Raw genomic sequence first — 27,930 nt, 5'->3', positions numbered from 1 at the left:
CTGCAGACCAGAGAACAGCTCTAGAGCCAACCCCTCTTCCGACCACCAGCCAGCCTACCGTCCCTAGAAGATTCCATGGGCCCTGCTTTCCAGAAACTGATAGCACTCCACTGTCATGGTGATTTTATTTCTAAAAAAGGTGACAAGCTCTGGTCAGCCACGGTGGCCAGTGCACACAGGAGCAGAGTCACAGCAAGGCCTGTGGGGACACCCCCCACTTGGCACAGAGACCTAGGTGCTGGACCCCAAGGACTGGTGAGGGTCAGGAGCCAGCATGGGGAGAGGCTGGGGCCATGCGGGGGCTGAGGAGGAGGGGCAGTGGTGTCAAGACTCAGGTGCCCCACATCCCCCAGGGCTGGAAGGTGAGTGCCTGGCGTGTTCCGTCCTGGAGGAGAGCCCAGTGGGGAGCAGGAAGTGGGGCTGGGGCTGTTAGCCCCTTGGAGCAGGGCCGAAAGGGCCGCAGCCTGCCTACCACCGCCTGCCCGCAGGCCCCCGGCGCAGCTTCAGAAGCCCTTGTCAATGCTCAGTGTGCGGCGGGTGACATGCTCCAGCTCCCCAGACACGTAGTCGGCCATGCTGATGCGGTAGTGGGCCAGCATTTTCAGCATCAGCCGGAGGTTCAGCCACCACTGCTCCCGGGGCATGCGATGCCTGGGGCGGGCGCGTCAGGGGTCAGGGCACCTCGTGGGGCCAAAGCCCCCACCAGGAGCACACCCCTCCTCTGAACCCTGGACCTGCCTGGCTCCTTCATGTGAGTGGCCCACGGCAGTGGCGTCTGGGGTCCCATCCCTCTGAGGCCTGCACCCAGGAGGGCTCTGCACACTCACGGGGACAATGGGGCGTGTGTGCACTCAGACCTGACAGTACTACTGGCCCACCTCACCCCGGCCCCGTCCCAGCACACCCACCTGGGAGCTGTGGGCCCAATGCTCCACCTTCCCTTCCCAGGGACTCACTCAAAGTCAGTATCCTTCTTGAGCTCAGTGACAGGGCTGAAGGCCACCACCTTCTTCCTCAGGCCGATCACACAGGCCGAGTCGGGGGCGTTGGCAAACACCCGCCCTGTGGACACAGGCACGTGCTGCAGCGCCACACCCAGGCTGCAGCCAAGGGCAAGGTCAGGCTGGACCACTGCCCCACCTACCGTTGCGGTACACAGCCCGGAGCTTCTCAGACATCCAGAGAATGGCCTTCACCCCGAGCTTGGTCCCGTAGTTCCGGTCGAAGGGGGTTGGAGCCCCACCCTGGAAATAGTGGGTGAGGCTAAGGCCCAGCCCCCAGGAGTCCCTAAACTTGGCCCCAATGTGACCTCAGGTGAGCCCTCCCGCCAGCTTCTGATACCCCATCCCCTCTGCCTGCAGCACTCCTGGCCCCTCTCTCCACCCCAAATGTGGCGTAAAAGCAGAGGCCAGGCAGTGGGCTGACTAGTCACTGGATGGGGCGGCCTCCAAGGGCCCCTGCATCCAGCAGGCAGGTCCCACCACCAGTGAGCAAGGACCCTATGGGAGAGGGGCGCCTTTGGGGTACACACAACCCTTGTGTCAGGTTGGGAAACCCCACAGATGCAGCTTCCTGCAGGGTCACCAGGAGGCTGAGAAAGGAAGGAGACGTGGGGGAGGAGGTGGCCACAGGGGTGCCGGCCCCACCCCTTCCCAGCAGGGAGGCTCCAGTGGACAGGAGCCTGGTCTCCCCACCTGTGCGATGGAGTGCTGATCCCTCTGGCCATGGGATGTGAGCATGAAGCAGCAATGACCCATAGCCAGGTGCCCCAGAAGGACATGCACAGGAAGCCCTCATCCTGCCACGTCGTCCTGGGGCCCCTGGCCCGGATACAGATGGAGGCGGGGCCCACAGAGGACGACCTTCCAGAATCCACACTGCCCCACACTGCACCTGCTGCAGGTGGCCCAGGACGTTGGTCCTGCAGTCGAAAACTCCCTTCCCCTCGGAGGAATAGAGGTTGTACAGAAACTCCGTGGTGTAGTGTTCATGGCACTTCTCATTTCTGGGAAGGGGAGCAGGAGGCCTGGCTTCAGTGGGAGGCTCTTGGGAACGCTGAGCCCACCACCCTTCTCCAAAGCTCCCTGCACCTTGTTGGGTGCCCACCATGGCTGGGGCAGACCCTCGTCCCCCCGGAGCCCAGGCCCGCCCACGGCCTCACCGAAGCACCAGGCCCCTCTGGATCTCCGTCTTCATCTTCTCCGTCATGTGCTCCACGTTGGCCTGCACGGGCAAAGGACACGGTGAGCCAGCACTGCCCCCACCGCCGCTGGACTGCAGGCAGCCTGGGAAGGCATATTCCAGCCTAACCGACACCAGGGCGCACGGGAGATGGGGGGCCATGCAGGAGGGCACTTGGAGGTGGGGCTGGCAAGACAATGCAGATGGGTCAGGGCACAGTCGTCTCGGGCCAGTGCCCTCACAGGCAGTGAGCCCCCAGCCTGCCGGGCTAAGGCTCCTCGGCCGGGCGCAGCCGCTGTGCCGGGCTGGCTCTCGTGTTGTAGAGGGGACCCACTCTGCTATGCTGGGTGACCTGCCTGCAGCAGCAGAAGGTGAGGGCTCGGCTCACCTTTAAGTCTTGGATGTTGAAAGGGTCCTCGAAGATGTACGCAGCGTCAGCGCCCACGGCGATGCCGGTCACGGTAGCCAGGTAGCCGCAATAGCCCCCCATGGTCTCCACAATGAACACACGGCGCTTGGTCCCCGAGGCCGACTGCTTGATGCGGTCACAGCTCTGGGGGTCAGGAGTGGTCAGGGCGCTCCCCACTGGGCCACGGGGAGCCGCTATGCTGCAAGGACCTGGTCTCTCTCCAAAGTTGACTGAGGGTCAGGAGGAGGCACGGGCAGTCCCACACCCCTCGTGCCCAGGGCTCTGCAGCCCTCACCACGGGCTCTCCACAGACCTTGCAGAATCAGGGTCCTCAACTGGAGAGATTCTGCCCCGGGGGGCACGGGGGTGTCACTGGCATGTCGTGGGGCGGAGGCCAGGGACACTGCTAGAGGGTCTCCCTGACATGGGGCCCTAGCGTCTCATCTGTGAACGGGGGAAGTCAATGCTGCCACTGTAGGTCATTATAAACAAGGGATCGGCGACACGAGAAGTAACATGCTGCTCTTGACAATGTGACCTGTATTAATAATCTTAACTCTGAATGAGTTTGAAAGGAACTGTAACGTGAAATACAGAATTGAGAAAAGGGAAATAAAATAAGTAGGTTCCTGGGTTCTGAACCATGAAGTTAAACCCCAAATAACAGACAAACAGCAAAGAGGAGGAAACAGCTGTAACGTCTGCCCAAGGGTCAACAGCCTACATACGTAAAGAGCACTTGCAAATAAAAAAGCAAACTTGTCAAGAGAAAAATGGGCAAATGATAAAAAATGATAATTTAAAAGAAAAAAAACCACCTCCCGTCACAGAGGCAAAGAACACAGGCCCACATTTGGGGCTGATGAGGGGCGGGCACCAAAGGCTCAGAGTAGCCACGAGCGACCCACAGCTGGTGTGGATGGCCAGGGATTAGATCCCCTGAGGATCAGGGGATCTCTGGGTTGAGAGGTTGAGGGGGTCTCCTTTAGTCCCTTGTTTGTTGTAGTCTTATTGTCTCCTTTCTCTACTGACACACAGAACCTGATGGAGCCCCACACAGAGGTCTGAGCCCAAGGGAAGATGGGCTTTTGTGGGGTCAGAGAAGGGTGGGTAAGTGCTCGAGGGTGGAGAGCGCAGTGAGGAGGCCCCCCGAGAGGCTCTGTTGGGGACACCCTGCTTGGGCCCCTCCAGGAATGGGCCTGCTCCTGGGACGCCCACGGAGGAAAACAGCTGTAACGACTGCCGGGTCCTCCTGAGCACTCACTCCCCAGGCCCAGCGGGCGGCCTCGGTTCCCACCAGATCCACGGGTGACCACTTCCCTAGACGGAACCATGGCTCACCGTCCACACCTCTACATTAGGATAATGAAGTGGGCTCAGCCCTGACCAGACTCATCCTCACGCTCTGTGACCCCGAGCCACACCTCTGCCTGGCACCCATAAAGCTTCAAGGCACAGCCAGGTTCTGCCCACGGGCAAGCAGGCAGCCAGGTGGGCCCTACACCCTGTCACACCCGAGGCATCCCCCGGTCACCTACCACTGTGCTCTTTCCTCCCGTGTCCCACCTCCTGGAGCACACCGCAGCCACCCCACCCGCTGTGGCCAGCCCAAGTGGGCGGCAGGGGTCCTGGCGCCCTACCTCCATGGCGGCGTTGACAGCAGTGTCGGAGCCCAGGCTGAAGTCAGTGCCTGGCACATTGTTGCTGATGGTGGCCGGGACAACGCACATGACAATGCACAGCTCCTCGTAGCAGCCCCTCGCCTCCACCAGCTGCAGCACCCCCTCGTAGGCCTGCGGGGACCAGGGGCTCAGAACCCAGTGGGGCTGGGGTGGTGGGGAAGGGGGGCTCCCCCCAGCTCTGCACCCCCATGGGCCAGGGAAAGTGGGATCCAAGGAGGACAGGAAGGAGGGCACCCCCTGCTCCCCTTCCTCGCCACCAGCACCTGGGTTGCCAGCTTTAATCTGAACGGTGAAGTTCAGAAGAAGGTGAAAACCCTCCAAAGCCAAACACTCCTATCAGTCCACTGGCCCGTGGTAACCTCCCTGCACATGTGGTTCTGGGAGGGCAGAGGGAGCCACTCTCGGGTCCCTGCCCCAAACTTTGTCCCCGGCGGTAGCCTCACCTCAAAGCCGCCGATGACCAGCAGGGCGTGGATGTTGTACGTGCGAATGTTCTCCACGATTTTCTCCATGTAGCTCCTGGGCAGCGTCCTGCAGTGGGGGACAGTCAGACCAGCGTGTGGCCGATGCAGACCACCATGCCACTGTTCACACAGCCACACTGCTCTGACCTGTCCCTGACCCGGGGACAACACAAGCCCCATGGGGGTGTTGTTGCAGGTTAGAGACAGAAGCAGAGGCTCAGCTCCCAGCCACGGTGTGTGGGGGCTGGCAACCACTCAGCATCCTCGCTGGCACTGGCCACGTGACAGGGGGCCCCTCGCCCCTGCAGCCTGTGAGCTCTCTACAGGTGTGAGGCCGCTGAGCAGCCTTCCCCTACACATGTGGCCTCAGGGGAACCCTTCGTCAGGAAGTCCCAGGCCGGACGCCCTGTAGCCCGCTGTGCCAGGCCACCAGCCAGAAGGGCAACCTAGCCCGGGCCAGGCTGGTCCCCGTGCAGCCCCTGCTGAGCCCACACTCTGCATCTCCCACCCCAGCTGCCCACTGCTCACCTCTTGGTCCCCAGCATGGAGCCGCCACGCCCCAGCCAGCCGGCCACATCATGCCAGCCCACTTCTTGCACCTGCAAGAGGGAGGCACAGCTGCAGGGGGGCAGACCAGAGCTGCTGGGCAACTCTCCCTCAGGTGCCAGACCTGTGCTCAGGGACAGCGTGTCCGCAGGGGGACAGAGGCCGTGCCAGTGCTGACCATCACGCCGCAGGTCTCAGGGCCCTGGGCAGGGCACAGCTAACCCCTCTCCCTCGTCCTCTGACCCATTTTCTTCAGGGCCACTCCTTGCATTTCCACATGGAGTCCTTGTTTGTTTGTGAGAAAGCCAGGGTGGGTCATAAACCAGCCAATGCCCCACATGCCCGGCCACCGTGCACCTACCTGACCCTTGGCCAGCCCTTCGAAGCCGTCATGCACCACGTACACGGTGTGGCCCTGGCAAATGCCGGAACGCACCGCCGAGCGCACGGCCGCATTCATGCCGGCTGCCGGGGCCCCCACGTTCAGGATGGCCAGGGAGAAGCTGGTCTTCAGAGAAGGAGACGAGACAGGGTGTGAGCAGGGGGCTGCAGAGGGCCACTGACTTGACACAATCAGGACAGTTTCCTGCCAGCCTGACGCCCTCGGGAGTGACAAATCTGTCTTCAAGACGCCACAAGCTTCTGGCAAAGAGTAAACGGGCTGCAGTGCAGGCCCGGCTGGTGGGACTGCAGGGCCGGCCACGGACTTCAGCAACACTGGGTCCCCACGGGCCCAGTGCCCTCGTGGGGGCCAGCACGGAGGATTCAGGCCACAGTCCGAGCCTGCCTGGAAGCTCAGCAATCACCCCGCACTCAGGAGTCAGCAGCCAGCACCCCAAGTCCTTGGCGAGCTGCGCCGATGCAGAGAGAGGGAGACCATGCTAAGCACAGGGCAGCAGGTGACACTACTAGAGCTCATCTACCCTGATGACGTGATCTCCTCCGCCTGGAACCAATGTGCGAAACTACTGACTGCCACTCCACACCCCTCTTGCATGTGTCCTTGCACCCCAGCCAGCACGCCTCATTCCAGGGGCTCTGTGACCACATGTGGCCAGGGGCTCCCCCAGTGGCGTGGCTGCAGTGGGTCCTGGAAAGAGCAGCCCTGCTGCCCAGAGGCCATCACGCCCCTGGCCAGTTCTGGGAGGGGACATGCGGCCCACACTGCAGCCAGCTCAGGGGCGGGGAGGGGATTGCCTGTCCCTCACTAGCTCCTGGGATAGGATGGGGGCTGGGGGCGGGACACAAAAGGTGACACTGGTAGGGTGGTGAGCAACCCAGGCTGCAGACACACCGCAGTGTTCGCCTCAAAATGGTGGCAACGTGAATGACCCCAGCCTTAGCCACTGACCAACCCCGAAGCCTCTGCCTTCTGTCGGCCACCCCATGGCCATGGCCCCGGCCCCCACTGCCCAGCGCTGTCTTGGGATCCTCTTCATGTCTCCCGGGGCTTCAGAAACAAGTCCTGCTCTCATCCTCATTTTGAAGAGAGCCCATTTCCCCAGGTTTTTAGCCATCATATCCCTTCTCTCCTGAGTGAAATCTGTGGGCCTGACTGAATGTCCTGCCGCTGTCTCATAAGCATCCAGCCAGCATGACCCCCAGGCCCGGACATTGGCTGTTGGAGACCCGCTGGTGGAGCCCACGGCTGGGACCCCACACAGGAAGCAGGGTCTGGCCCAGCCGGACCCGGGCGGGCGGCAGGCAGCCTGCGGGCACTCGGCGGCGGTAACGACGGCCCCGGCTCACCTTCTCCTTGGAGAGCTTGTGGTGCGCAAGCAGCTTGTAAATGTTCCAGTTGTTCTCAAAGCTCCTGGAAGGGAAGCAGTTGTGAGTTGTGCCCACGGCCACGCCCACGCCTACAGCCACGCCCACGCCCACGACCACACCCACAACCGTACCACTTAATACCACTCAGCACACCGCCTGCCTGCCGGCTGCTCCCAGGAGGGGGCTGACAAGGTGCGGCCGGCCCACCTCCCCAGTGTCATCACCACACTCCCGGGCTGGGTGCCATCACGGTGGGAGACCCCGTAGAACACACGATCCCCACATCCTCCCAGCAAAGCCAGTGCCCACACCCTGCCTATCCCGGCTGGCAGCTCCTGTCTGGCAGCTCCTGTCCGCGCCTTGGCCCGCCCGCTTCCGGCCTCAAGGACCGCTGGGCCCCCTCCTCCTGCACACTGCTTGGCCGCACACACACAGAGGGAAGGGTTGCAGCAGAGTGCAGCGTGCCATCCCTGCAGGTATGCATGTTCCACGTGCCGTGGACCCCCAGCCCGCGAGGCCCTCACCTGCCGCGGAGCTGGATGGCCTCCTCAAACCTCTTCTCGTCCATGGCCTTCTGCACCTCCTTTGTCTTAAAGGAAACGAAAAGCACAACCTGGGGGAGAGGGCCTGGAGCATGCACGGCTGCCCCCGAGTCGCTGTGTCTGTCCCACACCTGCCAGGCAGTGATCATTGCCAAGGCCAGCCAGCAATCAGGAGGGCTGCTGAGGCCTGGAACGCCCCATCTGACCTGGCCACCAGGTCCTCCCCAGCCTCTGGGGGCCCAAGCAGGGCCTGCCTGGCCCCCAGACCCACAGTCAACGCCCAGCCTGCCCAGACAGAGCTGGTGGAAGTCGAGGCAGCAGGTTCTTCCAAGAGAAGCGTCAGCATCTCCACCCACCCCTGCTGCAGGGCCCCCCAACCTGTGGAGTCGGGGCCAGCGTCCCCACACAGCCTCTCAGCCTCTCGGCCCTCACCTCCCACTCCTCCTTCTGGTGGCTCCTGGTCCAGCCACACCCAATGTTCCCCACACCGCCTGCCAGTTTACTCAGTGGCTCTAGCCAACCACTCCTCCTCCTCCCTCCCATTTTCCCAAATGCCCCCCCTAACCAGTTTGCAAAGTGAGTCCATGGCCACTAGCTCCAGGAAGCTACATAACCTCAGCTTCACTCCCACCTCTCTTGGGGCTTGTTCCACCTGGAGCACACGCTCACACCCCCACCCCCCACCTGGAGGGCTATAGGCTTCAGATACCCTGAGGCCAGCTGGGGGTGGGGAGGGGCGGGTAATGCACTCAGCCAGCCAGGACAAGAGGTGACGATGTGTGTGTCGCCTGCTCCATGCAACACAGAGACGAGGTTGGCAGAGGGACCTTTGCAGGCAGCCTGCTGGGGCCCCAGAGAGGCCTGGAAGAACAGGTGGTACTGGGGGGAAGGGGAGAGCCACAGAGGCCCCGGGCACCTCCCTCGGGAGGCCATGTACTCACCACCTGCACGCACTCCATGAGGGGCAGCCGCACAGACTGGTTCCCAGAGAGGCTGACCACACAGGCTGGCGTGTCCGGTGTGGCCTCCAGCAGAGCCATAACCGCCTCCATGCCCATCTTGCTGCTCTAAGTGGAGAGCAGAGGGTTCAGGCAGGTCCAGCCCACCGCTCAACGTGCACACACACACACATGCATGCACAGACACACTCGCTTGGCCCTCCTCTGCTCTGGGGGCTGCACTGAGCTGGCTCCCACACCATGCGCTCAATGTCACTTTGCACATGCACAGACCCTCAACTTCCAGAGCTCCCACACACACTGGCCGAAGCTTCAAGAACAAGTGGCGCCAGAAACAGTGACTTACGATGACCACCATTTACAGCAGTCACCCGGAACCACTTCCTGGGTCTTGCACAACCCTGCCAGGACCATGTGGTCCCGCACCTCAAGACAGCAGTGACATGACTCGTCCATGGTCACTCAGCCCGATGGGGAAGAGCAAGATTGGAGCCAGGTTTCTGGGGCTCTTTCCACTATGACAAGGTTTCTCGCTTGGGGCTCCTTTATGTCACAACTTTCCTGGTGTGTGTGCAAATGATGGATGTGGGCTGCTAGGCTGGATCAGCTAAAACATTTAGGGACTGCCCTCCTTGGGGACAAATTACAAATGCAGGTCCTGGCACTGCCAAGGGAGCAGACAGGTCTGCGGTCACCATGCTCTGCTCAGTGACACGGTGAGCGGGTCCCCTGCTCCTGCTGCGCCCGCAGACGGCGCTCCCTGTGTCCCTGGGCCTCCTGCCCATGTTGGGAGCAAGGCAGGTCTGTGTCAGGAACAGCCTAGGAAGAAACTCCCTGTCCCCTTGGGAGCACCGTGCTGACAGCTCACTGGGAAGGACAGGTTCCCTGAGCTCAGCCTCCTTCCTGAGATGTGACACACTGTGGGGAGGTGTCCCAGGGGAACTGGACTCAGGGACCAGCACAAAATGCTGCCGCTCTGGCCATGGGTAACACACTGTCCTTTGTCTCACCCAAGCATTTCATGTCTTCCACCAGCATCCATGACACCAGCAGGCCAGCCTACTCTCCTGCAAGCTGGGGACACCCCAACCCATCCCTGATGCCCAGGCTTGACGGGGGGCCAGTGCTTGGCCCTGACGTCCCAGGCCCCTCAGAAGGCTCCCCGAGTGCACCCAAGGCCTCACATAGGGTGTGAAGGTACCTGGCCAGGTGGGCAAGGCCCCTCTGGGAAGCCAGTGTCCCCGCTGCTGTGTGGGGCTGAGGGGACCACCCACTGAGGCCTCCTGGGAAGGCTCAGGGCGGTACAGCAGCTGTGGCTCACCGAGGGCCTCACTCCAGCAGTGATCTGGGTGGTCTCCAGCCCCCACCTGGGGTGACCAGCCCTCACGTGCTGCCCTTACCACCCATGGGGCCTCCCTGGCCCCTGACCCTGCCTCCACGTGGCTGCAACAGGATTCCCACTTTGCAGAGGATGAGGGAGACCCAGCAGTCATCACAATGATGGCACTGAGGCCAGAATCCAGCAGGCCCCCTCCCCAGCACATGGCTCCCCCAGGGTAAGAGCTATGGAGCCCAGGCTCTGGGCCAGACTCAGATGCACGCACGCTCACCCGCGCACACACCCAGGACCGATCAATGTCCCACCTACCAGGATGCGGTCGAACGCCGAGGGGGTCCCTCCCCTCTGCACGTGGCCCAGCACGGTCACACGTGTGTCGAAGCCCAGCCTTTGGACCACCAGCTGCTCAGGGGGAGACAGTAAGCGCCTCCCTGGGTTGGCTGCCACCCCATGTCCCGCCTCCCACAGGCCCCCAACCCTGGTCCTCCCCCATCCCATGTCCTGCTTCCAGAATTCTGGGGTGTCAGCACCCCAGGTCCCCAAAGAGCCAGTCCAAGGTTCATGCTGAGAGCATGTGAGTACGTGGATATGTTTCTGGGTATATGTGGGCGTTTCCGTGTGACTGCATGTGTATCTGTGTGCGTGTGCAGATGTGTGTCTCCATGTGAGTGTGTGCACGTGTGACTCCGTGAGTCTCCATGGGAATGTGTGGACGTGTCTCCGTGTAAGGGCAGACGTGTGTCTCCACATGTGTGTGCACGTATAGAGATGCCAGGAGGGCCTCGCCCTGCAGGGAACATGTTGTGAACGAAGACTGGAAACCAGAGGATGGGGGCTCCCAATAGGTTTGGGGGTGCACCTCGCCTCTGGGGCCAGGTTTCTTGGGGATCCCTGGGTACATGCAGCCCACATCTGGTTATCACTGGGGATGAGGAAGCCCTCCTGGAGCCTCCTGGCTGCAGGGAGGGGGGCCCAGCAAGAGCACTGAGGACTGGAGATAAAGGGGAGCCCGCCCACGTGGCCAGGTCTGCTGGGGGCCACTCCCGCACTCACGTCCTTCACGTAGCGAGAGGAGATGGGCTTCCCTTTGCGGTCGATGGCGCCCTCAGCGATGATGATGATGTTTAGCCGGGACCCTCGGCTCCGAGTCTGGGTCAGACACCTGGGCTCAGCCACCCGCTTCAGACACCAGCCCCGACACGGCCGCCACCCTCCAGCCCTTGCTGGGGTCCACACCATGGGGCCCACAACCCATATGACTGGGGACAGGGAAGGGCAGGCTGGGGGAGTCTTTGCTGTAGGCCTGGGAAGTGGGGGGCATCAAGGGGACAAGGGGCCCTCAGGGCAGGGACGAGGCAAAAGGCACAGGTGGCATTTGGGGTGCGACACTCCCATCCAGGCAGGAAGACACATGGTACCACAGCCTCCCAGGACTGGGGGCTGGGATGGAGGGGCAGAGGGACCCCCCATAGGTCCTGTGGTGGCAGAACCAGGCCTGCCAGCCACTAGTCTGGGACCCTGAGGTAGCCTGGGCCTCTTCTTTCTCCTCCTTGGAATGGGTGACCTCACAGAGCTGGCCAACAGCCGCCTGTGCCTGTGGAGCAATTCCCCCTCCCTGGGGCTGTGGGAGGCTGAAAGGTGGCTCCTCAGGGACCCACACGCCCTGTATCAGCGGGGTGGGAAGGAACGCTCTCTGGGGCTTTTGAAGTGCTCTTCATGCCTTCACTTCTTTAAGGACCTGACACGCACATGGTTGGATTCACTCTGACCCACAAGCCATGTGACTAACCCACAGCACCTGCCTGAAGAGCCTCACAGGGTCAAATAGGCTCTGCACAGTGTGGGCAGAACTGGGAGTGGAGGGCTGCCTGGAGGAGGTGGCACTGGTGCAGGTGAGGTGAGACGCCCAGAGATGGGGTTGCAGGGGGAGCAGAGGAGCCTGAGCCTGAGCCCTTGCTGCAGCCAGGGAGGTAGGCAGGGCAGAAGGCAGCACCTGCACCTTACAGGTTGGTAAACTGAGGCTCAGGGAAGACCCGGAATGGCCTGAGGCCTCACAGGGAGCAGAAAGAACCAGGGCATGCTCACCCCAAGTCCAGGCCACTTCCAGGAAGGCCCAACCCTGAGTTCTCGGCGAATCAGCCAAGGCCAAGTTCAGCCAAGAACCCCCAACACCAAAGCCCCTGCCTCGAATCCAGACCACAGGCCTCAAGACCCCTGATCTGAGGACGCCCCCTCCCAGCTCAGCACCTCCCTACCCCCAGCCCTGATCAGAGCCCTCCTGTCCACCACTGAATCCAGGCCTGGCAGAGGGGCCAACCGGCTCTAGTGTGGCGACCTTGGGGGTTCCCAGGGTAGTGTCTTCCTGCCCTGACCAGAACCACCTCCCCAACTCCACCTCAAGCGGCCCAGAGAGTGCCGTGTTCTGGGAACCCCAGATCTAGGACCCCTTGTCATCTCTCCAGACAAGGCCTCAGTGCCCCAGCTGCCTCCCTGTCTGCTTCTGCCTCCACGGCCCACTCTGGGCCTCTTTGCTGGGGACACTGCTTCATGTCCCATCTCCCCATGCTCACGAGGCCACTTCCCCCAGCTCAGGGTCTGAGCTCACAGCCCCTAGGAAGCCAGCCTGACAGTGTTCCTGCTCCAGCCCCTTCCCCTGTGTCAGTACTGACCATGGTAGCCAGGGCAATGGCCCCGAGGGGTGAAAGGACTCCATTCAGGAGAGAACATGGGCATCTGGCCAGCCTCACCCGCTGGGCTCTGCTCGGCCCTGCCCTTGGCTTTATTGAGGAAGGTTCCAGAAGCTGGTCCTGACCCTCAGCACTTCCTGGTGCCCTAGGCAGGGCTGGAAAGCCATCATTGGCGGCCGCGGGGGCGGGGGCGGGGGGGGGGAGGTGTCCAGCAGTGGATGGGAGTGATGCCACCACCACAGTCACATGGGACAGCAATGCCATCACTGTCCCCCTCTGCCCTTGCTCCAGGCACGTCCACTGCGCCAGCACTGCACCCCTACCCCCTCCTCGATGGGTGCTGCTCCCAGGGGGACACCGGCAGATGCTTACTGAGCCACAGTGAAGACAAATGGGTCAGAGCTGGCCATAAGCCCTGGGGACACTCCCGTGGGGACACCTGCCTCTGCACTGGCAGAGCGACCTGCAGTGGGACCCTTGGCAGAAGACCCTGCCCACTCACCTCGCCCAGCCTCTCACACATGAAGTTTTCCCAGCCGTCCTCAGGGGGCGACTCGGGGATGAACAGCCAGTCGGCCCCCGAGGCCAGGGCGGACACCAGGGCCAGGTACCTGGAGGGGCCATCTGCTCAGGGCCGGACCCAGGTCACTCTGAGCCCCGCCTCCTGTCCTTCTCCTTGTATCCCTGCCCCAGAGAGGGTGGATTCCTGAACCCCAGCTATCACACCCACAGCATTAAATGTGCACAGAGTTAAACAAGCCGTGCCAGGCGCCCTGAAGGCACCACACCTCTCTGCTGTTCCCAGAAGCCCCGACTAACAAGGGCATCTGCTGTTCCCCAGAAGCCCCGACTAGCCAGGGCAGCCCCCTGACCCCCCTCACCCGCTGCTCCCCAGAAGCCCCGACTAGCCAGGGCAGCCCCCTGACCCCCCTCACCCGCTGCTCCCCAGAAGCCCCGACTAGCCAGGGCAGCCCCCTGACCCCCCTCACCCGCTGCTCCCCAGAAGCCCCGACTAGCCAGGGCAGCCCCCTGACCCCCCTCACCCGCTGCTCCCCAGAAGCCCCGACTAGCCAGGGCAGCCCCCTGACCCCCCTCACCCGCTGCTCCCCAGAAGCCCCGACTAGCCAGGGCAGCCCCCTGACCCCCCTCACCCGCTGCTCCCCAGAAGCCCCGACTAGCCAGGGCAGCCCCCTGACCCCCCTCACCCGCTGCTCCCCAGAAGCCCCGACTAGCCAGGGCAGCCCCCTGACCCCCCTCACCCGCTGCTCCCCAGAAGCCCCGACTAGCCAGGGCAGCCCCCTGACCCCCCTCACCCGCTGCTCCCCAGAAGCCCCGACTAGCCAGGGCAGCCCCCTGACCCCCCTCACCCGCTGCTCCCCAGAAGCCCCGACTAGCCAGGGCAGCCCCCTGACCCCCCTCACCCGCTGCTCCCCAGAAGCCCCGACTAGCCAGGGCAGCCCCCTGACCCCCCTCACCCGCTGCTCCCCAGAAGCCCCAACTAGCCAGGGCAGCCCCCTGACCTTCCTCACCTGCTGCTCCCCAGAAGCCCTGACTAGCCAGGGCAGCCCCCTGACCCCCCCTTACCCGCAATGCCGCCCCATCACCTCCAGCACGAAGGTCCTCTGGTGGCTGTGGACACGGAAAGGGAAGAAGGCGTTAGTGCCAGACCTCTGTGAGCTGAGCTGTGCAGCCCGGCCTCACAGGCCATCAGAAACAGTCTCCTACAATCCACAGGGACCAGGCCACGCTGCTCACGCCCCATGTGTGCCCAAGTGACACTGCGGACACAGGAGTAGCAGGACACACAGCCCTTTTCAGTCCCAGGGCAGTCACGTGTCTGAGCAAAATGTGGCCGCGGGCTCCTCACCAGCCTTTGGGCTCGTTTTCACTGACCTCCGCTCCTAAGGCTGACGGCCATGTACCTTGCGCAGGCCTGGCCACCACCGGACAGAAGCCCGAGGACCCCCAATGGGACCCACCATGGCCCAGGGCCGCTGCCGAGTGGTGGCCTCGCCCTTCACCAGGAGAACAGGATCCTCAGCTTGCTGACCTAGAGGCCTGGCCGGGCCAGGGGCTCACGGGCGTCACGCACCTCTGGGCCGTGGTGGTAATGGCATCGATGACCTCCATGATGCGATGCAGGGCGGAGTCCGTGCCGATGGTCATGTCGGTGCCACAGAAGTCGTTGTCAATGGAGCCCACCAGCCCGGCAATGTTCAGGTGCGAGTAGGTCTGAGCTGTGCTCTCCGAGATCTTACCTGGGAAGGAGCAGCCGGGCTGAGGCCGCACAGGCCACGCACCATCCCCCACCCCAGCCACCCCAGGAGGTCCCCAGGCTCTGCCTCCCCCTCCCAGGTCCTGCACAGGGAATCCCGAGCGCAGGGCGGGAGGCAGCTGAATCCAACGCCATCACGTAGGTGTATCACCCCGGCCAGGGGACCTCCAGGGCAGCTTGGGAGAGTTACCACACCCCTCATTTCCGGGTCCCACGCGAGTGGCACAGAACTGAACTCCAGGAGGTCACTTTCCAATTGGTGACCCTGGGACCGAGTCTCACGTGTTATGAAACTTTAATTATGACGCTTCTGCCAACTGACAAAATCTGTAAACCACATCCGGGAATCAATCACAGACGGGATTCACCACAGCCTGGGAGGGCGGCCCAACACGCGTGGGCGTGCCTGACGCTGGGTCCCCGAGGCTGCAGCTCAAACACTGATCGCACCACCAGCCAAACTCAGCCAACTGCTTCTGCCCCACTGGGCAGCCAGCAGCCAGGCAGCGTCTCGCCGCCTCCCATCGCCCTGCCTGTTCCCACAGCCCGGCCACAGGAAGGCAGGTGCTGTGGCCTTTTCGCCGCCCGCCCTCACCCTGAGCCGTCCATCCGTGACCCGATCCCGCACTGACCCACCTTCCTTCACCAGTTCCTCCAGCAGGCTGCCCCACTCGCTGCGGAAGATGTTGGCGCCCGTGAGGCTGCCATCCCCGCCGATGACGCACAGGTTGGTAATGCCTCGCTGGGCCAGGTTGTAGGCCGCTGCCAGGCGCCCCTCCCGTGTGGTGAAGGCCTTGCAGCGGGCACTGCCAATGATGGTGCCACCCTGAGCAAAGGAGATGGGGGCCTTGGCTAACAAGGCAGCAGAGGGTCCTGTGGGACACTGGGGCGACCCGGACACTGCGGGGCCGGTGGACCCGCAGAACTGAAAGGGCAAAGCCCAAATAGTCCTCCAGAGCCTGTCCCACCTCCCTGGCTCTTTGTCCTCAAATACACGATGAGAAGGACAGTATCTACCTGCCAGGCTTGGGAAGCCCAACAAGGTAATGGAATGAGCAGGCACCACACACGCACGCTCACATGGGCACACACATGTTCACACATGCACAACAAGCACAAGCTCACACATGTACACAATCACACACGTGCACTCACACGCACACACACACTTGAGGGCAGACACACGTGCTCACGGGCTAGGCACCAACACCAGAAGCTCCCTAAGCACCAAGGGCACCTGCCTGCAGCAGCTCAGCTCAGGCCAACAGTCACACAGCCCCTCCCCGTTCAGCTCTAGCTGGGCCCCCCCTCCACCCCCCGCCGCCAGGACGCAGCCAACTGCACCCCATCCCCCACCATGCTGCTCCCAGGACCCACCAGGCTGGGCCCCAGGCTGAAATGGACCAGCCCAGGGGCACCACGCTCTAGACAGAGCCCAAACTCTCCCTTAACTGCCCCCAACAGTGCCCCTCGGGCTTCCCAATGGCTGTCCTGACCCCTCTACGTGTCCACGTTCACTGGGCTGACCAGGGCTGGGGCAGCAAACCCACTCTGTCCCCCAGGAACAAGGAGAACTCACTCCATGAGCGATGGCTGCTCTGGGCAGCAGTGGCAGGCAGGCCCCTCAGGGTGGGCCATGCCTGGGTAAGACCTGCACCAGCTCACTGGGCACTGGGGTCCAGGCCGGCCGGCCCGCTGCTCCTGCAGGCCTGCTTGTGGCTAATATTGAGGACTGCCCACTAGAATGAGCCGAGTGTCAGCTGGTGGCCTGGGATAAACAGGTCACAAGTGCCCGCTCTGTGGGGGGGCAAGGGGCTCCCCAGACACATGGCTCGAAGTCCACCATTCCTAGGAATCCTGGCCCCTCAGTAAGTTAGAGGGAGGCCTTGGTCGCTGGGAGGCTCAGGATGGTGATGATGGGGAGGCCGCTCAGGCCACACCGTGCGTCTTCCAAAGTGTCCCTCCTCCCCTGCACCCTTAGCTGGAACTGAGGGAACTCTCACGTGGAGATGTCCGAGGGCCATCGCGACTGCATGACCCCACGGCGGCCAGACGACAGGGTCAGCCTGGAGGCGAGCCTCTGTAGGACGCGGTGTGCTTCTCTGTGTGTCTGTATGTGTGTCTACAGCTGTGTGTGTGCCCGTATCTGTGTACCTCCATGCAGGGAGAGCCTGCCACAGGCCTTACCAGCTGGATGATGTTAGAGACGCTGAGCCAGTTGGCTGGCTTGATGTTGTCACCTCCTTCCACGAGGCCCTCGTAGCCCTGAAACCAAGGAGCACAGGCATGAGATGGCGCCTCCAGCAGCCCGACTCTGCCTGAGAGCGGGGCATTGGGAACCTGGCCACAGCCCACGCGACAGGAAGCAGGCGATGGGTCCTGCCCGCCAAGGCCCCTCCCCCAGGACCGTGGGTGGGGAAGCCGGGGTCGGCCAGCGGTCACAGGCTGTTGGGGAGAGAGCAGGATGCCCAGACAGGCCTCCAGAACCCCTGTGCAGGGCTGGCAAGGCTGCGTGTTACAGAGTGTGACTCGCACGGCAGAGTGCTCGTGCCACAGGTGGCCCATCGGTGTTCGCGAGCCCTGCCCAGGTCACCGAGCCCAGAACAGAAACAGAAGCCCAGCACCCAGCAGCCCTCTGGCTTTCTCAGACCCGAGCCTCCCAGAGGAACCCGCTGTCCTGCCTCCTAAGGGCGCCAGTTAGATGTAGAGATGACAGCGGTGTCCACTTTCTGTGTCTGGTGTCTGCAAGGCCCCGTGGCGCCAGGCCCAGCCTGTCTGTGGTACCACCGGCCACTGTGCGCGCACCAGTCACATCCGTCCACAGAGATGGACATTGGGAGGTCTCCTGGTTGGGGCTGTTAGAAATAAGGCTGCTAAGCACGCACACATCTCCTGTTAGAGGGCTCCTGAGGAAGGGGTGCATGCACAGCCAGGGGTGGCACCGCCACACGGCACCCACTATGCTTGTGGTCACCTCCTTGGCTACCCGCCACATGGCCGGGCTCCTGGACACGCCACCCCACAGCACTGGCCTGGGCTAGTCCTCATCCCAGGGGCTGCACGTCAGTCCCTGTGGGTGGTTCCATATTGAATTTCCCCAATGAGCACACACATCTCATAATTAAGTTCACAAACTCATCCTAGAAAAAGTGCTCCACACCTCATTGCTGAATATCACTATGGTCACCTTTGAAGTCCTCCCCTTGGGAAGCTATGCACCGACGCCAGCACCTAGTCCTCCCTTCAAAGCAATTTTGGAACTCTTTTTCTGGAATGGCCATCAGAGCTGTCATTTTACCCTTGATGTCCTGAATGTCATCAAAATGTCTTCCTTTCAATATTTCCTTTCTCTTCAGGTAAAGAAAGAAGTCATTGGGGGCCAGATCAGGTGAGTAAGGAGGGTGTTCCAATACAGTTATGTGTTTACTGGCTAAAAACTCCCTCACAGACAGCGCCGTGTGAGCTGGTGCATTGTCGTGACGCAAGAGCCATAATTGTTGGCGAAAAGTTCAGGTCGTCTAACTTTTTCACGCTGCCTTTTCAGCACTTCCAAATAGTAAACCTGGTTAACTGTGTGTCCAGTTGGTACAAACTCATAATGAATAATCCGTCTGATATCAAAAAAGGTTAGCAACATCCTTTTGACTCTTGATTTGGACTGACGGAACATTTTTGGTCGTGGAGAACTGGCTGACTTCCATTGTGCACTTTGATGCTTTGTTTCCAGATCGTATTGTACAGGCATGTTTCATCACCAGTGATAACACGGCCCAAAACATCATCTTCCTCTCCAAAAGGTCTCGGCAAACTTCCACTCTTCTTTGCTTTTGTTCATTAGTGAGCTCCTTTGGGACCCTTTTGCACACACCTTTCTCATGCCAAGATTTTCCGTGAAGATTTTCCTAACTGTTTCTCTATCAATGTTTATTGGTCTGCTAGGCTTCTCACAGTCAGCCTACGATTTTGACACACAATTTGATGAATTTTTGCAATGTTTTCGTCAGTTCTGCTCGTTACTGGCCGCTGTGACCTGTCTTCATCCACGATGCATTCTCTCCCCTCAGGAAAACGTTTCATCTATTTGTTTCATCTGCTGCATTTTCTTCATGGCATTATCCCCATAAACTTGGACTAACATGTCGCTGATTTCACTTCCACTCTTTCCAAGTTTAAAGAAATGTAATGTTTGTTCATTACTCTAATTCAAGCTCAGACATTCTCACGATGGTACACAAAACACACAACAATAATGAACGCCACTCAGCAAGACACCGCCATATGTCAACACGAACACAGCTGTGAGACACTGATAAACCAAGGTTATGAGACCTTCCCGAGCTGTTTGTACAGGGCTGCCTATGGAAGCGCACGGGGGCAAGTTCGCACACCTAACTGTCAGACCACATACTGTTTCCCTGTGACATAAGCCACTGGCCGCCTGGACCACCTCTGTAAGAAGTGCCTGGTCAGGCGTCCTGATCATTTCCTCTATACCATGGCCACCCCTTTCTTATTAGTAGGAGTTCTTTATACCGTCTGGATAGACAACAGGTTCCTTTTATAAATGATGAAAAGATGTGGCACCATCATGCTGAGATGAGCAGGGTTGCCTCCTCCGTGCAGCCCTCCACGCTCCTGCCTGGGGCTGGAGCCCAGCTTGGCTCTGGGAATCTACTCACCCTCTGCCTCCTCCCCTTGAGCCACCCTCACCCATGCCGTTCTGTCACCCAGGCCTGTAAGGTCCTGGGCAGTGAGGCCCTGGAGGGGCAGGGCATATGCTCCTGCCCCTGGGAGTAGAGGTGAGGACTACACATGGGGAGCACAGCAAGGGCCCAGGAAGGAATGGTTCTTCAACTCAGGGCATGGTAGGTTCCCTCCCCAGCCCCCAGCCCACCCAAGCCTGGCAAGGTTGGAGGGGCAGAGGCCCACTCTGCAGGAACCGGAACAGGAGAAGGTTCTTAGGGCCACAGGAGGACTGAGGCCCCAGTCTGGGGACCACCAAGCAAAGCACCTTCAACAGCTGGGGCCATGTCCCTCCCTACCTACCCCGATCTTTGGTCAGGAATTTGGCCACAAGGACATAAGCCAGCTCTGCCACCACCATCTCTGCACAGAAAAACAGGAAAATGGCCTGCATATCCCCAGCAGGCACTGTCCTTAGCAAGGAGCTACCAGATCAGGTGGATTTCAGTCTGCAAAAACCCAGGACCAGGCACAGAGCCCAAGCGCGGGTGGTGCCGGCCTGGCCCCTGCCCACTGTGCACCCAGCAGTCCCCAGAGTCCCCAACCAGGTCAGTCCGCTCAGCTTGAATCAAAGTCTCACAGACACAACCCTCTGCTCCTAGCCTTGGAACCTTCTAGAATGTCTCTGCACACCACCCACTTTGTGTCACCTCTGCCCTCCCCCCTCCTCCCTCCCCACCCCAGGCCAGGCCCCCAGGCAGCCCCAGAACTGGCTGCTGGCCGAGTGCACTGCTGGCAGCTCTCCTGTATCAACTCTGATAGCTCCAGTCTGGGCTCCTGGATGAATAAAAGCCACCCCCGTTCACTGAGCCCTTCTTAGGGTCGGCTGTGAAAAGTGCTTTAAATCACAACACTGCATTAGCTCTTGTGCCCTAACACCACCCCACCCCCTCCCCAGAGAAGGAACGGGTATCCCCACTTAACAGAAGCAGCAGCGGAGGGTCAGCGGGGTGAAGGGACACACCTACCACAGGTGGACTTCAGACAGGGCTTGGACCCACCCCGCCTGTCTGGAGGCCGCCATCCACGAACCTAGGCCACAAGGTTCTAGGCCATTATCAGGGCGTGGGCCCCACCTGCCCAGAAGCTGAGACTGAGGAGACCTGCTTCCCAAAGACAACCTGGGGTTGGTCTGAGGGTCAGAGCCCTGCAGGGAGGAGGGGCCTACAAACTGCTGCCAGGGGCTGGCTGTGCCCTGCCCAACCTGGGGCCAGGGGAAGGGACAGGGACAGCCCACAGGGCCAGGCGGGAGGCACTGGGGAGAGCAGAGACGCTGGGTTAGCTACTTTCTGAGTAAAAAGTGAAAACAAAGTAACACAGCAACGCCAGAAACCAGAAATTCATTGTGTGTGTGTGTGTGTGTCCAATTGTGACACAGGGATTTGGGGGGCGGGTGAGGCAAAGGGGCATGAGCTTGGCCAGAAAAATGCTCCAAGGCCACACGCAGGTTCTTTGCTGTTGTCACTGGGTGAGTCACACAAGGTTTAAGTATCAGGGTGCAGGAGGGTCGGGGAGCAACGGGGGACCTGGCTGGAGGACGATGGGTGGGGGCAGAGGTCCCGGGCCTCAGAGGAGGAGGGTAGCAGCTTCACACCCTCCTGTCTCCCCAGGGACGCAGTGCACCCCACAGGACCCAGGTGGGGTCCTCAACCCACGCCAGAGAGGGCCCCGGCCACCACCCTGTCGATCCCTGTCCCATCGCCACGTCACCATCCCCTCCCTCTGGGCCTGAGCCCAGGTTGAACAACTGACTGCTGTGGGACAGGGCAGGCGTCCCCCCTGTGGCCACCAGCGCCCCCCCCAGCACAGAGCCCACCAGCGTGGCGCCTGGACCTTGCCCAGCCTTACCTCGTAGATGAGGAAGACCTTGGCTCCCACATAGATGCCCATGCGTGTCACAGCCCTGACGGCAGCGTTCATACCTGTGAGGGAGTCAGGATGACACTGTCAGTGCAGACGCACAGATGTCGGGGCCCAGGACCCACCCTCTTCAGGGGGTGCCGAGCCAGGAGCAGAGCTCCAGCCCCAGATCACAGGGTGAAGACGAGTCATTTCAGTTTCTGAGCATTTGGAAATAAGCTGCCCCAGAGATCAACCAGGAAAACTCCCACCGGAGTGTGGAGACCCTCTGGGCTCCCTGCTATGCTCCCAAGCCACACCCTGGGGGCAGCTCAGGGAGCGCCCTGAGCACCATGCCCCTAACCCTAAGACCATACCCCCCAAGGGTGGGCTCCGTGAGTCAACCAGAGGGCAGTGTTCCCAGGGCCTGGGGAGTTGGGGGTCCACAGTCTCAGGCAGTGCTGCTGAGCAGGCTCGCACTCCAGCCATCCACAGCACACGCACAGGGGAGTCACCAGGCTGGGGCCGGCCACCCCTCTTCCCTGTTCCCCTACTCTGGTCCCCTGTGCCTAGCAACTACCCTGCAGCATAGGCTTCCTGGAAGGACTGACATGTGGGAAAGGCTCCGAGCCCAGGAGAGCTTCAGCCTCCGTCCTTCACAGCTGGTTCCAAGCCCACAGAGGGCAAGGCGTCTGCCTGAGCTCCCTCCACAAGCTGCGACCAGAACGAAGCCCTCATAGCAGCCCCAAGAGAGGCTCGGAGCACCAGGGGTGGACCTGCGTGCTGGTCCCCCGCCACACTCTGAGAGTGTGATGGGGCCTCACCTCTAGGTGACCAGACGGCCAGGGCTGCAGCTGCCACGGGCCTAGAGAATGCCCAGTCAGGTACACTGGTCGGTGGCCCCGCACGGGCACGCCGGGCAGGCCCAGCCCCCACACTAATGCAAACCGTCTTTCCCAAGAGTCCACACCACAAAAGACATCTGTGCCTTGGTACAAAGGGGGCAGGCAGGACTCCCCATGTCCTTAGAGAGGAAGAATGACAGCCTTAGCCACCCATTTAGGGTCTCATGCTATGACGCTGGGTCCAGGGCAGGGTCACAACCTGTGCTTGGTCTCCCCCGAGGACCCCCTTCTCCATCCCCCTGCTTTCCTACCAGCAGCTGAGCCTGGAGCACACAAGTGTACACACATCCTGTGATCTGTCCCTAAGCTTTCGAAAGCCTTTTCACTGGAGGCTGGTGCCAATGGCAGTGTGGCCACACGCCCCAGGAACCCCTGCCTTCCTGGTCCCTGAGCCTGTGGAAGTGGGCAGTACCCATCTGCTTGGGCGTCCTGCAGGAGCACCGTGGCTTCTGGGGTCCCTTGCAGCTTGTGTGGTGCACATGATGACCCCAGCGTGGGGATTCTCAACCTTTACCCTGGTTACACGTCTCTGGCCTGGAAGACAGGGCCCAGGGGGAGACAGCAGGTCTCATGGGACAATGGAGGACTGCCCAGCACCTTAGGAAGAACCAGTGGGCAGGCTCAGGGCACCAGCCGCCACAACAGCAGATGGGCATTTGCAATATGCCCATTCTACAGATGAGACGCCTGGGTCCCAGAGGGACAGAATGAAGGCACCCTGACCTCCCCTTGGGAACAGCGAGCCCCCCATCCCCACCCACAGCCAAGGCTCCAGCTGGCCACTGTCCAGGGGCTCCCGGCACAGGGGCACCCAGACGGCAGGGCAGGCAGACCAGAGGCCCGTGGGACCTTAGATGCCCACACCTGTGGCTCCCATGCTGGACTTTAGCCAGAGAACCCCATTTCTAAAAAAATCATGAATGTCTCACGTCCCCCAAACGCATGGAACTGGGGCTGCGAAGGTGGAAGTTGGCGGCCGGAGCCCAGGGAGCACCCACACCCCCCAGACAGTTGGGCTGCCCCAGGAACCGGGGCCTGAAGCTCACAAATCCTGCTGCTTGAGGCTCCCCTGCCCTCCCTGGCCTCGTGGGGTGGAGGGATGGAGCAGCACACGTCCCTGCCCTCCCCCAACCCTCACCCCATCAGGCCCTGTCCTGGCAGAGGTGTCAGGCCATCTCAGTGGCCATGGCCAGTCGGGGCGGTTCACCCTCCCGCAGCTCCCCTCACTGGAGAGGCCACTCTGGGCCCACTGCAGTCTCTAGGTGCAAACCCCAGCTGGGGCAGGCAGGAGGGAGGCCAGCAGCCAGGGACAGGGTGGGAGGAGGGGAGAGGGCAGTGGCCACACATCCAACCGGATGTCTCTCCATCCCTCCGGTCACCCCATCTTGGCCAGCTGCTGCAGGGCCCGAGGGACCCCAGGGGTAGGGTACCATTTTCAGCATCAAAGGACACATGACCACATTCAGTGAAAACTTGAATTTTAGCCCAGGAACCGGACGCCATGGAGACGGCCATTGGAGGGTGTGGGTTCCTCTGTACACCTCACTGTAAGCTGCCTTCTTAAAAAGGCCTTTTTATAGCCCTTTAATCTGCTTTTCTTCCTCAAAATAAACCCTCGGCTGAGGGAGAAGAGTAGGCAGGAAAGCAGCTGCGCCTACCAGCTGAGGGAGCTTGTGACCCCTCAGCCCTCCAACCGCAGAGAGGCGCACCCCACAACCTGTTGGAGGAAATCCACCACGCCACCAAACCCATGTCTGACGTTAACGCATTTGTGACTTTTCGTCACAATCAGCTCCCGGGAAAACAAAATGTGCAAGAGAGTGGGGACCATGAGATGACACCAGGCTCAGTAGGACATTTCATTACCAGCCAACATGTAGACATGAAACCTGGCTGGGACACAATGAGATGGCGTAGGGAGTGCGGGAGCTAAACCCTCACCTGCAAATACAGGACATGCACGTCCTACCAATGAACCAGGAGAAAGCAGGCCCTGCGTGTTACTTAGGCGCTGGGAGGTGTTGCCCTCCGGAGAGACTGAGGGTGCAATGGTGGGCGGGCCAGTCTCTTGTTACTTTGCACGAAGTACTGTGACCCCTGAACAACTGCCCTCCCTCAGCTCACTGACACTTCCTGCGGCCACCAGGAAAGGACAGGCCCCGAGCTGGCAAAGGAGGCCACTTCCAGGCTGGCTGGAAGGAACCTGCCAGGTGGCCTTTTGACTCGTCCACTGTTTACAGAAGGAGAAACCAAGGCCCAAGAGAAGTGCTTGGGTCACCACAGAGGCGGTCAATGCCAGCCCTACCAGGACGTGGGCCTGGCCCTCCACTCCAACAGCTGGCTGGTTTGCATACATCCCAACAAGTGCAGACCGCAGCGGCTGGGAGGGAGGTGCCCATTCACCTGGCTGCCGTCAGCCATGGGCGCACACGGGGGGCACACACGGGGGGGCCCACGTGGTGCCATCAGGTCTCTATGAGATCAGCCTTTATTTAGAAGGACGTGGGGGGGCGGGGGCCTGAAGGCAACCTGAGCACCCCGTCTGGGGCTGGATGGCAGGAGCAGAGATGGCTAGAGAAGAGCTGGCTGGGGGCACATCTACTGACTGATTCCAGAACTCACAAAACAGAAAGGCTCCATTCTCCCATCATACCAGCTGGCCCCGCGTCTTCCTCCCCACATCCACGCAGCCCTAAACCGGGAAAGTCTGTGCAGCCCCAACCAGAAACCATGGAGAACAGTTGTCTGCAGGTTGGCAGGAGTGAACGGGGGGAGGGGGGAGCCAAGGTTACCAGGGATCTGGGAAGTGGGGACCCTTGCAGCGAATGGCATGAAGCGAAGTGGCCCACAGCCAGCCAGCAGGTGCACTGACGACTGACGGCCACACTCCAGCCACATCGCGGGAGCGCTGCCTGTGTTGTGTGAGCCACCAAGGCCACAGCTGACAGGCTTTGCCCTGGGTTGGCCCACCTGCGCAGGCTGGCAGCACCCTCGCTGGCCGCTCAGCCACCCCCACCAATCCCCATCCGCTGTTCAGCCTGTGCCAAGAAAGGACAGGTGCATGCCACCCCCAGGGCTTTTCACCCTGACCTGAATGCATGCCATTCATCCTTCCATCCTCCTACTGCTGCTGTCTCCACTGTACACACCAGAGCCTGCGGTGAAGACCGGTCGCACAGCAGCCACGGGAGTGGGGGCCTCACAGGCCTCTCTGCTTGTCTGGCAAGGTGGTCCAGCCCTCCCAGGGTGACCTTTCCCGGGGTGTAATCTCACAGGACAGTACTTCCTTCCGGCCAACCTCCAAACCCACTCACCCCAGCCCTGACTCACTGGCCATGATCTAGGGAGGGGTGGCAGCAAGCGCACTGGCCACAGGGGCTGGGGACCGTGCAGCAGGGCACACTGCCAGCCAGGCCAGGCCCTGCAGGCTCAGCCCCAATCTGCCCTGGTAGGGAAGGGCTCCTCAGGGGAAGGCCTGTCACAGGCAAGGACACAGAGTCTGACTCTTTCTGCCTGCCCAGGCTTGTGAAAGCTCTTTCCGTTTCTGAGGGGAGATGGGGAGGTGTGTGTTGGTACTTTCTGATCTGGAGGCAGGCAGACCAAGCCCAGCTGTGCAGGCTCCATCCCTTCCAGTCCTGTTTCCTGTTCTACTGAGGTCTGTCCTGGGGTTCTGGAGCCCTCTGGCCATCCCAGGTCAGAGGCACAGGAGAGCTGAGGTCAGGACAAGACCAGGCCGCCAGGAGGGAGGCTGCTGGGACAGACATCCTCCCTCCCCCACCCCTCAGGGAGGGCACTTGCCCAGCTCTGCCAGGCCTCGGCTACAGGGTCCTGGGCAGGCCACCAGGAAGCCCCCCACCTTGGGCTTCCCCTGTACGAGGGGGGTGAGAACTGGTCTGAGCTAAGGGAAACACCTCTTCCCCACCAGGCCTCAAAGGAGACAGAGGGCTGTTCTGGGTCGGTCTGCCACCCCCACTCCTGCCGGCCAGGATGGAGGGGGTAGCCTGGGCGGGGTGCGGGCATCAGGGCCACCCTGGAGGCCACGGCTGGGGGAAGCACACGGTTCCCAGGTGCCTTTAGAACCAGGAAGAGCCTGGCTCTCGGGTTCCGGAGGGACCTGCGTAGCTCAGCACGGCCTCCAGGAAACAAGACTCCTGACACGTGCCACGCAAGGAGCGGCGGGGAGGCCCCGGGTCGGCAGGAGGGGCCTCGGCGGCCAGTGCAGTGCGGCGCCTGCCCTGCACGCCGCGTCCTCCAGCCCCGGCGCGGACACACCCCCTGCGGGCGTGCGAGGCGGGGCGCGGGGGCCGTGGCGTGGAGGCCGTGGCGCGCAGCACGTAGGCGAGCGACGGGAGCGTCGGGGAGGGTCCCGGGCCGCCTGGGGTGCGTCCGGGACAGGAGGCGCCGTGCGGGCAGGGGCCGCCGATGCTGCGCGCGCCCGGGGCCCGGCCGAGGGTGGCGGGCGCGCAGAGGGTCCCGGGGACAGGTGGCCGCCTCCCATCCGCCACCCGCGGCAGGGCCCGCACACTGCCCACCTTGCGCGTCGCCGCCGCTGGTGAGCACGCCGATGGCCTTGCCGGCCCCGGACATCCGCAGCTTCTCCAGGTCCACGGTGGCCATTGCGGCGCGGAGTCGAGCCTGTCGCCCTCTGCCCGCGCCCGGCGCGCTGTGGTCGATCCCGCCCTCGCCCCGCCCCGCGCCGGCCCCGCCCTCGCCCCGCCCCGCGCCGGCCCCGCCCCCGTGTGAGGGCCCCGCCCCCGTGTGAGGTCACCGCTGCCTGCGCGGGTAGGGCGACCGCCCGTGGGATGCGGTGGTACAGGGGTCCAGCGCCCCGCTCCGAAAGTGCCCAAAGCTGTCCCCAAGGTCCCTGGGTCCCCGGGCTCATGTGGGGCGCCTGAACGCCCCATCACACGGGGCCCAGCAAGCCGCGCACTGGTGGGAATCTGCGACCTTGGCTGACCATGGGCAGCCGGTTTAAGTTTCTAAACCTGTTGGACCTAACAGAAGCGTCCGTTCGCTGAGAGTGCATGCACCCGAGGAGCTTCCAAGGCCTTGGAAAGGGCCTGACCCTCGTTAGCACAGCCAAACGGGAGGCAGGGCCCACGGACAGCCCTTTGCCGAAGGGACGCTCATTATTTGTAATCCTAGGCCTGGGACAATTTTAACTTTGTTTTTCAAGTTCATTGCGGAGGCCGCAAGTCACCCTCACGCCCATTGAGGGCAGTGCTGGCCTTCGGGCTTCAGTTGAGGGTCCACTGAAAGGGGCCGCTGGTTAAAATGCAGAATGGGATTAAGACGAGCCCCAGCTGCCATTTATTTATTCATTACTTCAGTAAATATTTTCTGGACCCTTAGAAAACTCTTGCACACCAGGCAGCGTTGGGGGTTGAGGGGAGGAACTGGGGCAGGACAGTGGCCTCTACCTTGGATGTTGGCGTGGGGGGGGGGCACTCAGTCTGGGTGATGGAGGCTTCTGAGCTAGGTTTCCGCCCCGCCCCTCCCCCCCATAGGGACCCAGTGTGGTCAGCAGAACAGACCCAGCCCTGGCAGACAGGGTGCCTGGTCCCTAGTGGGAGAGTTCCCGTGAACCAA

The 27,930-nt window shown here is 61.7% G+C and overlaps 1 protein-coding gene across 1 annotated transcript; it reads right to left on the bottom strand.

Moving 5' to 3' along the window:
* Positions 1 to 106: 106 nt before the first annotated feature.
* PFKL (phosphofructokinase, liver type) lies at positions 107 to 27,023 on the bottom strand. Its single transcript, XM_081028705.1, has 22 exons — positions 26,874 to 27,023; positions 21,446 to 21,519; positions 17,042 to 17,119; positions 15,491 to 15,680; positions 14,672 to 14,837; positions 14,164 to 14,208; positions 13,082 to 13,190; positions 10,946 to 11,041; positions 10,202 to 10,294; positions 8,536 to 8,661; positions 7,577 to 7,641; positions 7,032 to 7,095; positions 5,644 to 5,790; positions 5,265 to 5,335; positions 4,716 to 4,803; positions 4,231 to 4,383; positions 2,570 to 2,734; positions 2,162 to 2,223; positions 1,894 to 2,005; positions 1,145 to 1,244; positions 957 to 1,062; positions 107 to 651 (listed from the first exon to the last, which is right to left on the bottom strand). Exons 1-22 carry the CDS (start codon positions 26,956 to 26,958, stop codon positions 504 to 506), a joined length of 2,343 nt encoding a protein of 780 aa, XP_080884831.1. The 5' UTR covers positions 26,959 to 27,023; the 3' UTR covers positions 107 to 503.
* Positions 27,024 to 27,930: the final 907 nt, after the last annotated feature.

This window comes from Rhinolophus hipposideros (assembly GCF_964194185.1).
Source record: "Rhinolophus hipposideros genome assembly, chromosome: 2".
NCBI classification, from domain to species: domain Eukaryota; kingdom Metazoa; phylum Chordata; class Mammalia; order Chiroptera; family Rhinolophidae; genus Rhinolophus; species Rhinolophus hipposideros.
Note: the sequence above shows the minus strand (reverse complement) of the source record. Positions and strands in the feature narration are given on the sequence as shown.

Excerpts from the sequence above, each read along its gene's own strand:
- PFKL (XM_081028705.1), bottom strand. The coding sequence starts at position 26,958 with ATGGCCACCGTGGACCTGGAGAAGCTGCGGATGTCCGGGGCCGGCAAG. Across the intron at positions 7,642-8,535 it reads TCATGGAGTGCGTGCAGGTG|ACAAAGGAGGTGCAGAAGGC; the intron begins GTGAGTACATGG and ends GTTTCCTTTAAG. Across the intron at positions 5,791-7,031 it reads ACAAGCTCTCCAAGGAGAAG|ACCAGCTTCTCCCTGGCCAT; the intron begins GTGAGCCGGGGC and ends CCTTCTCTGAAG.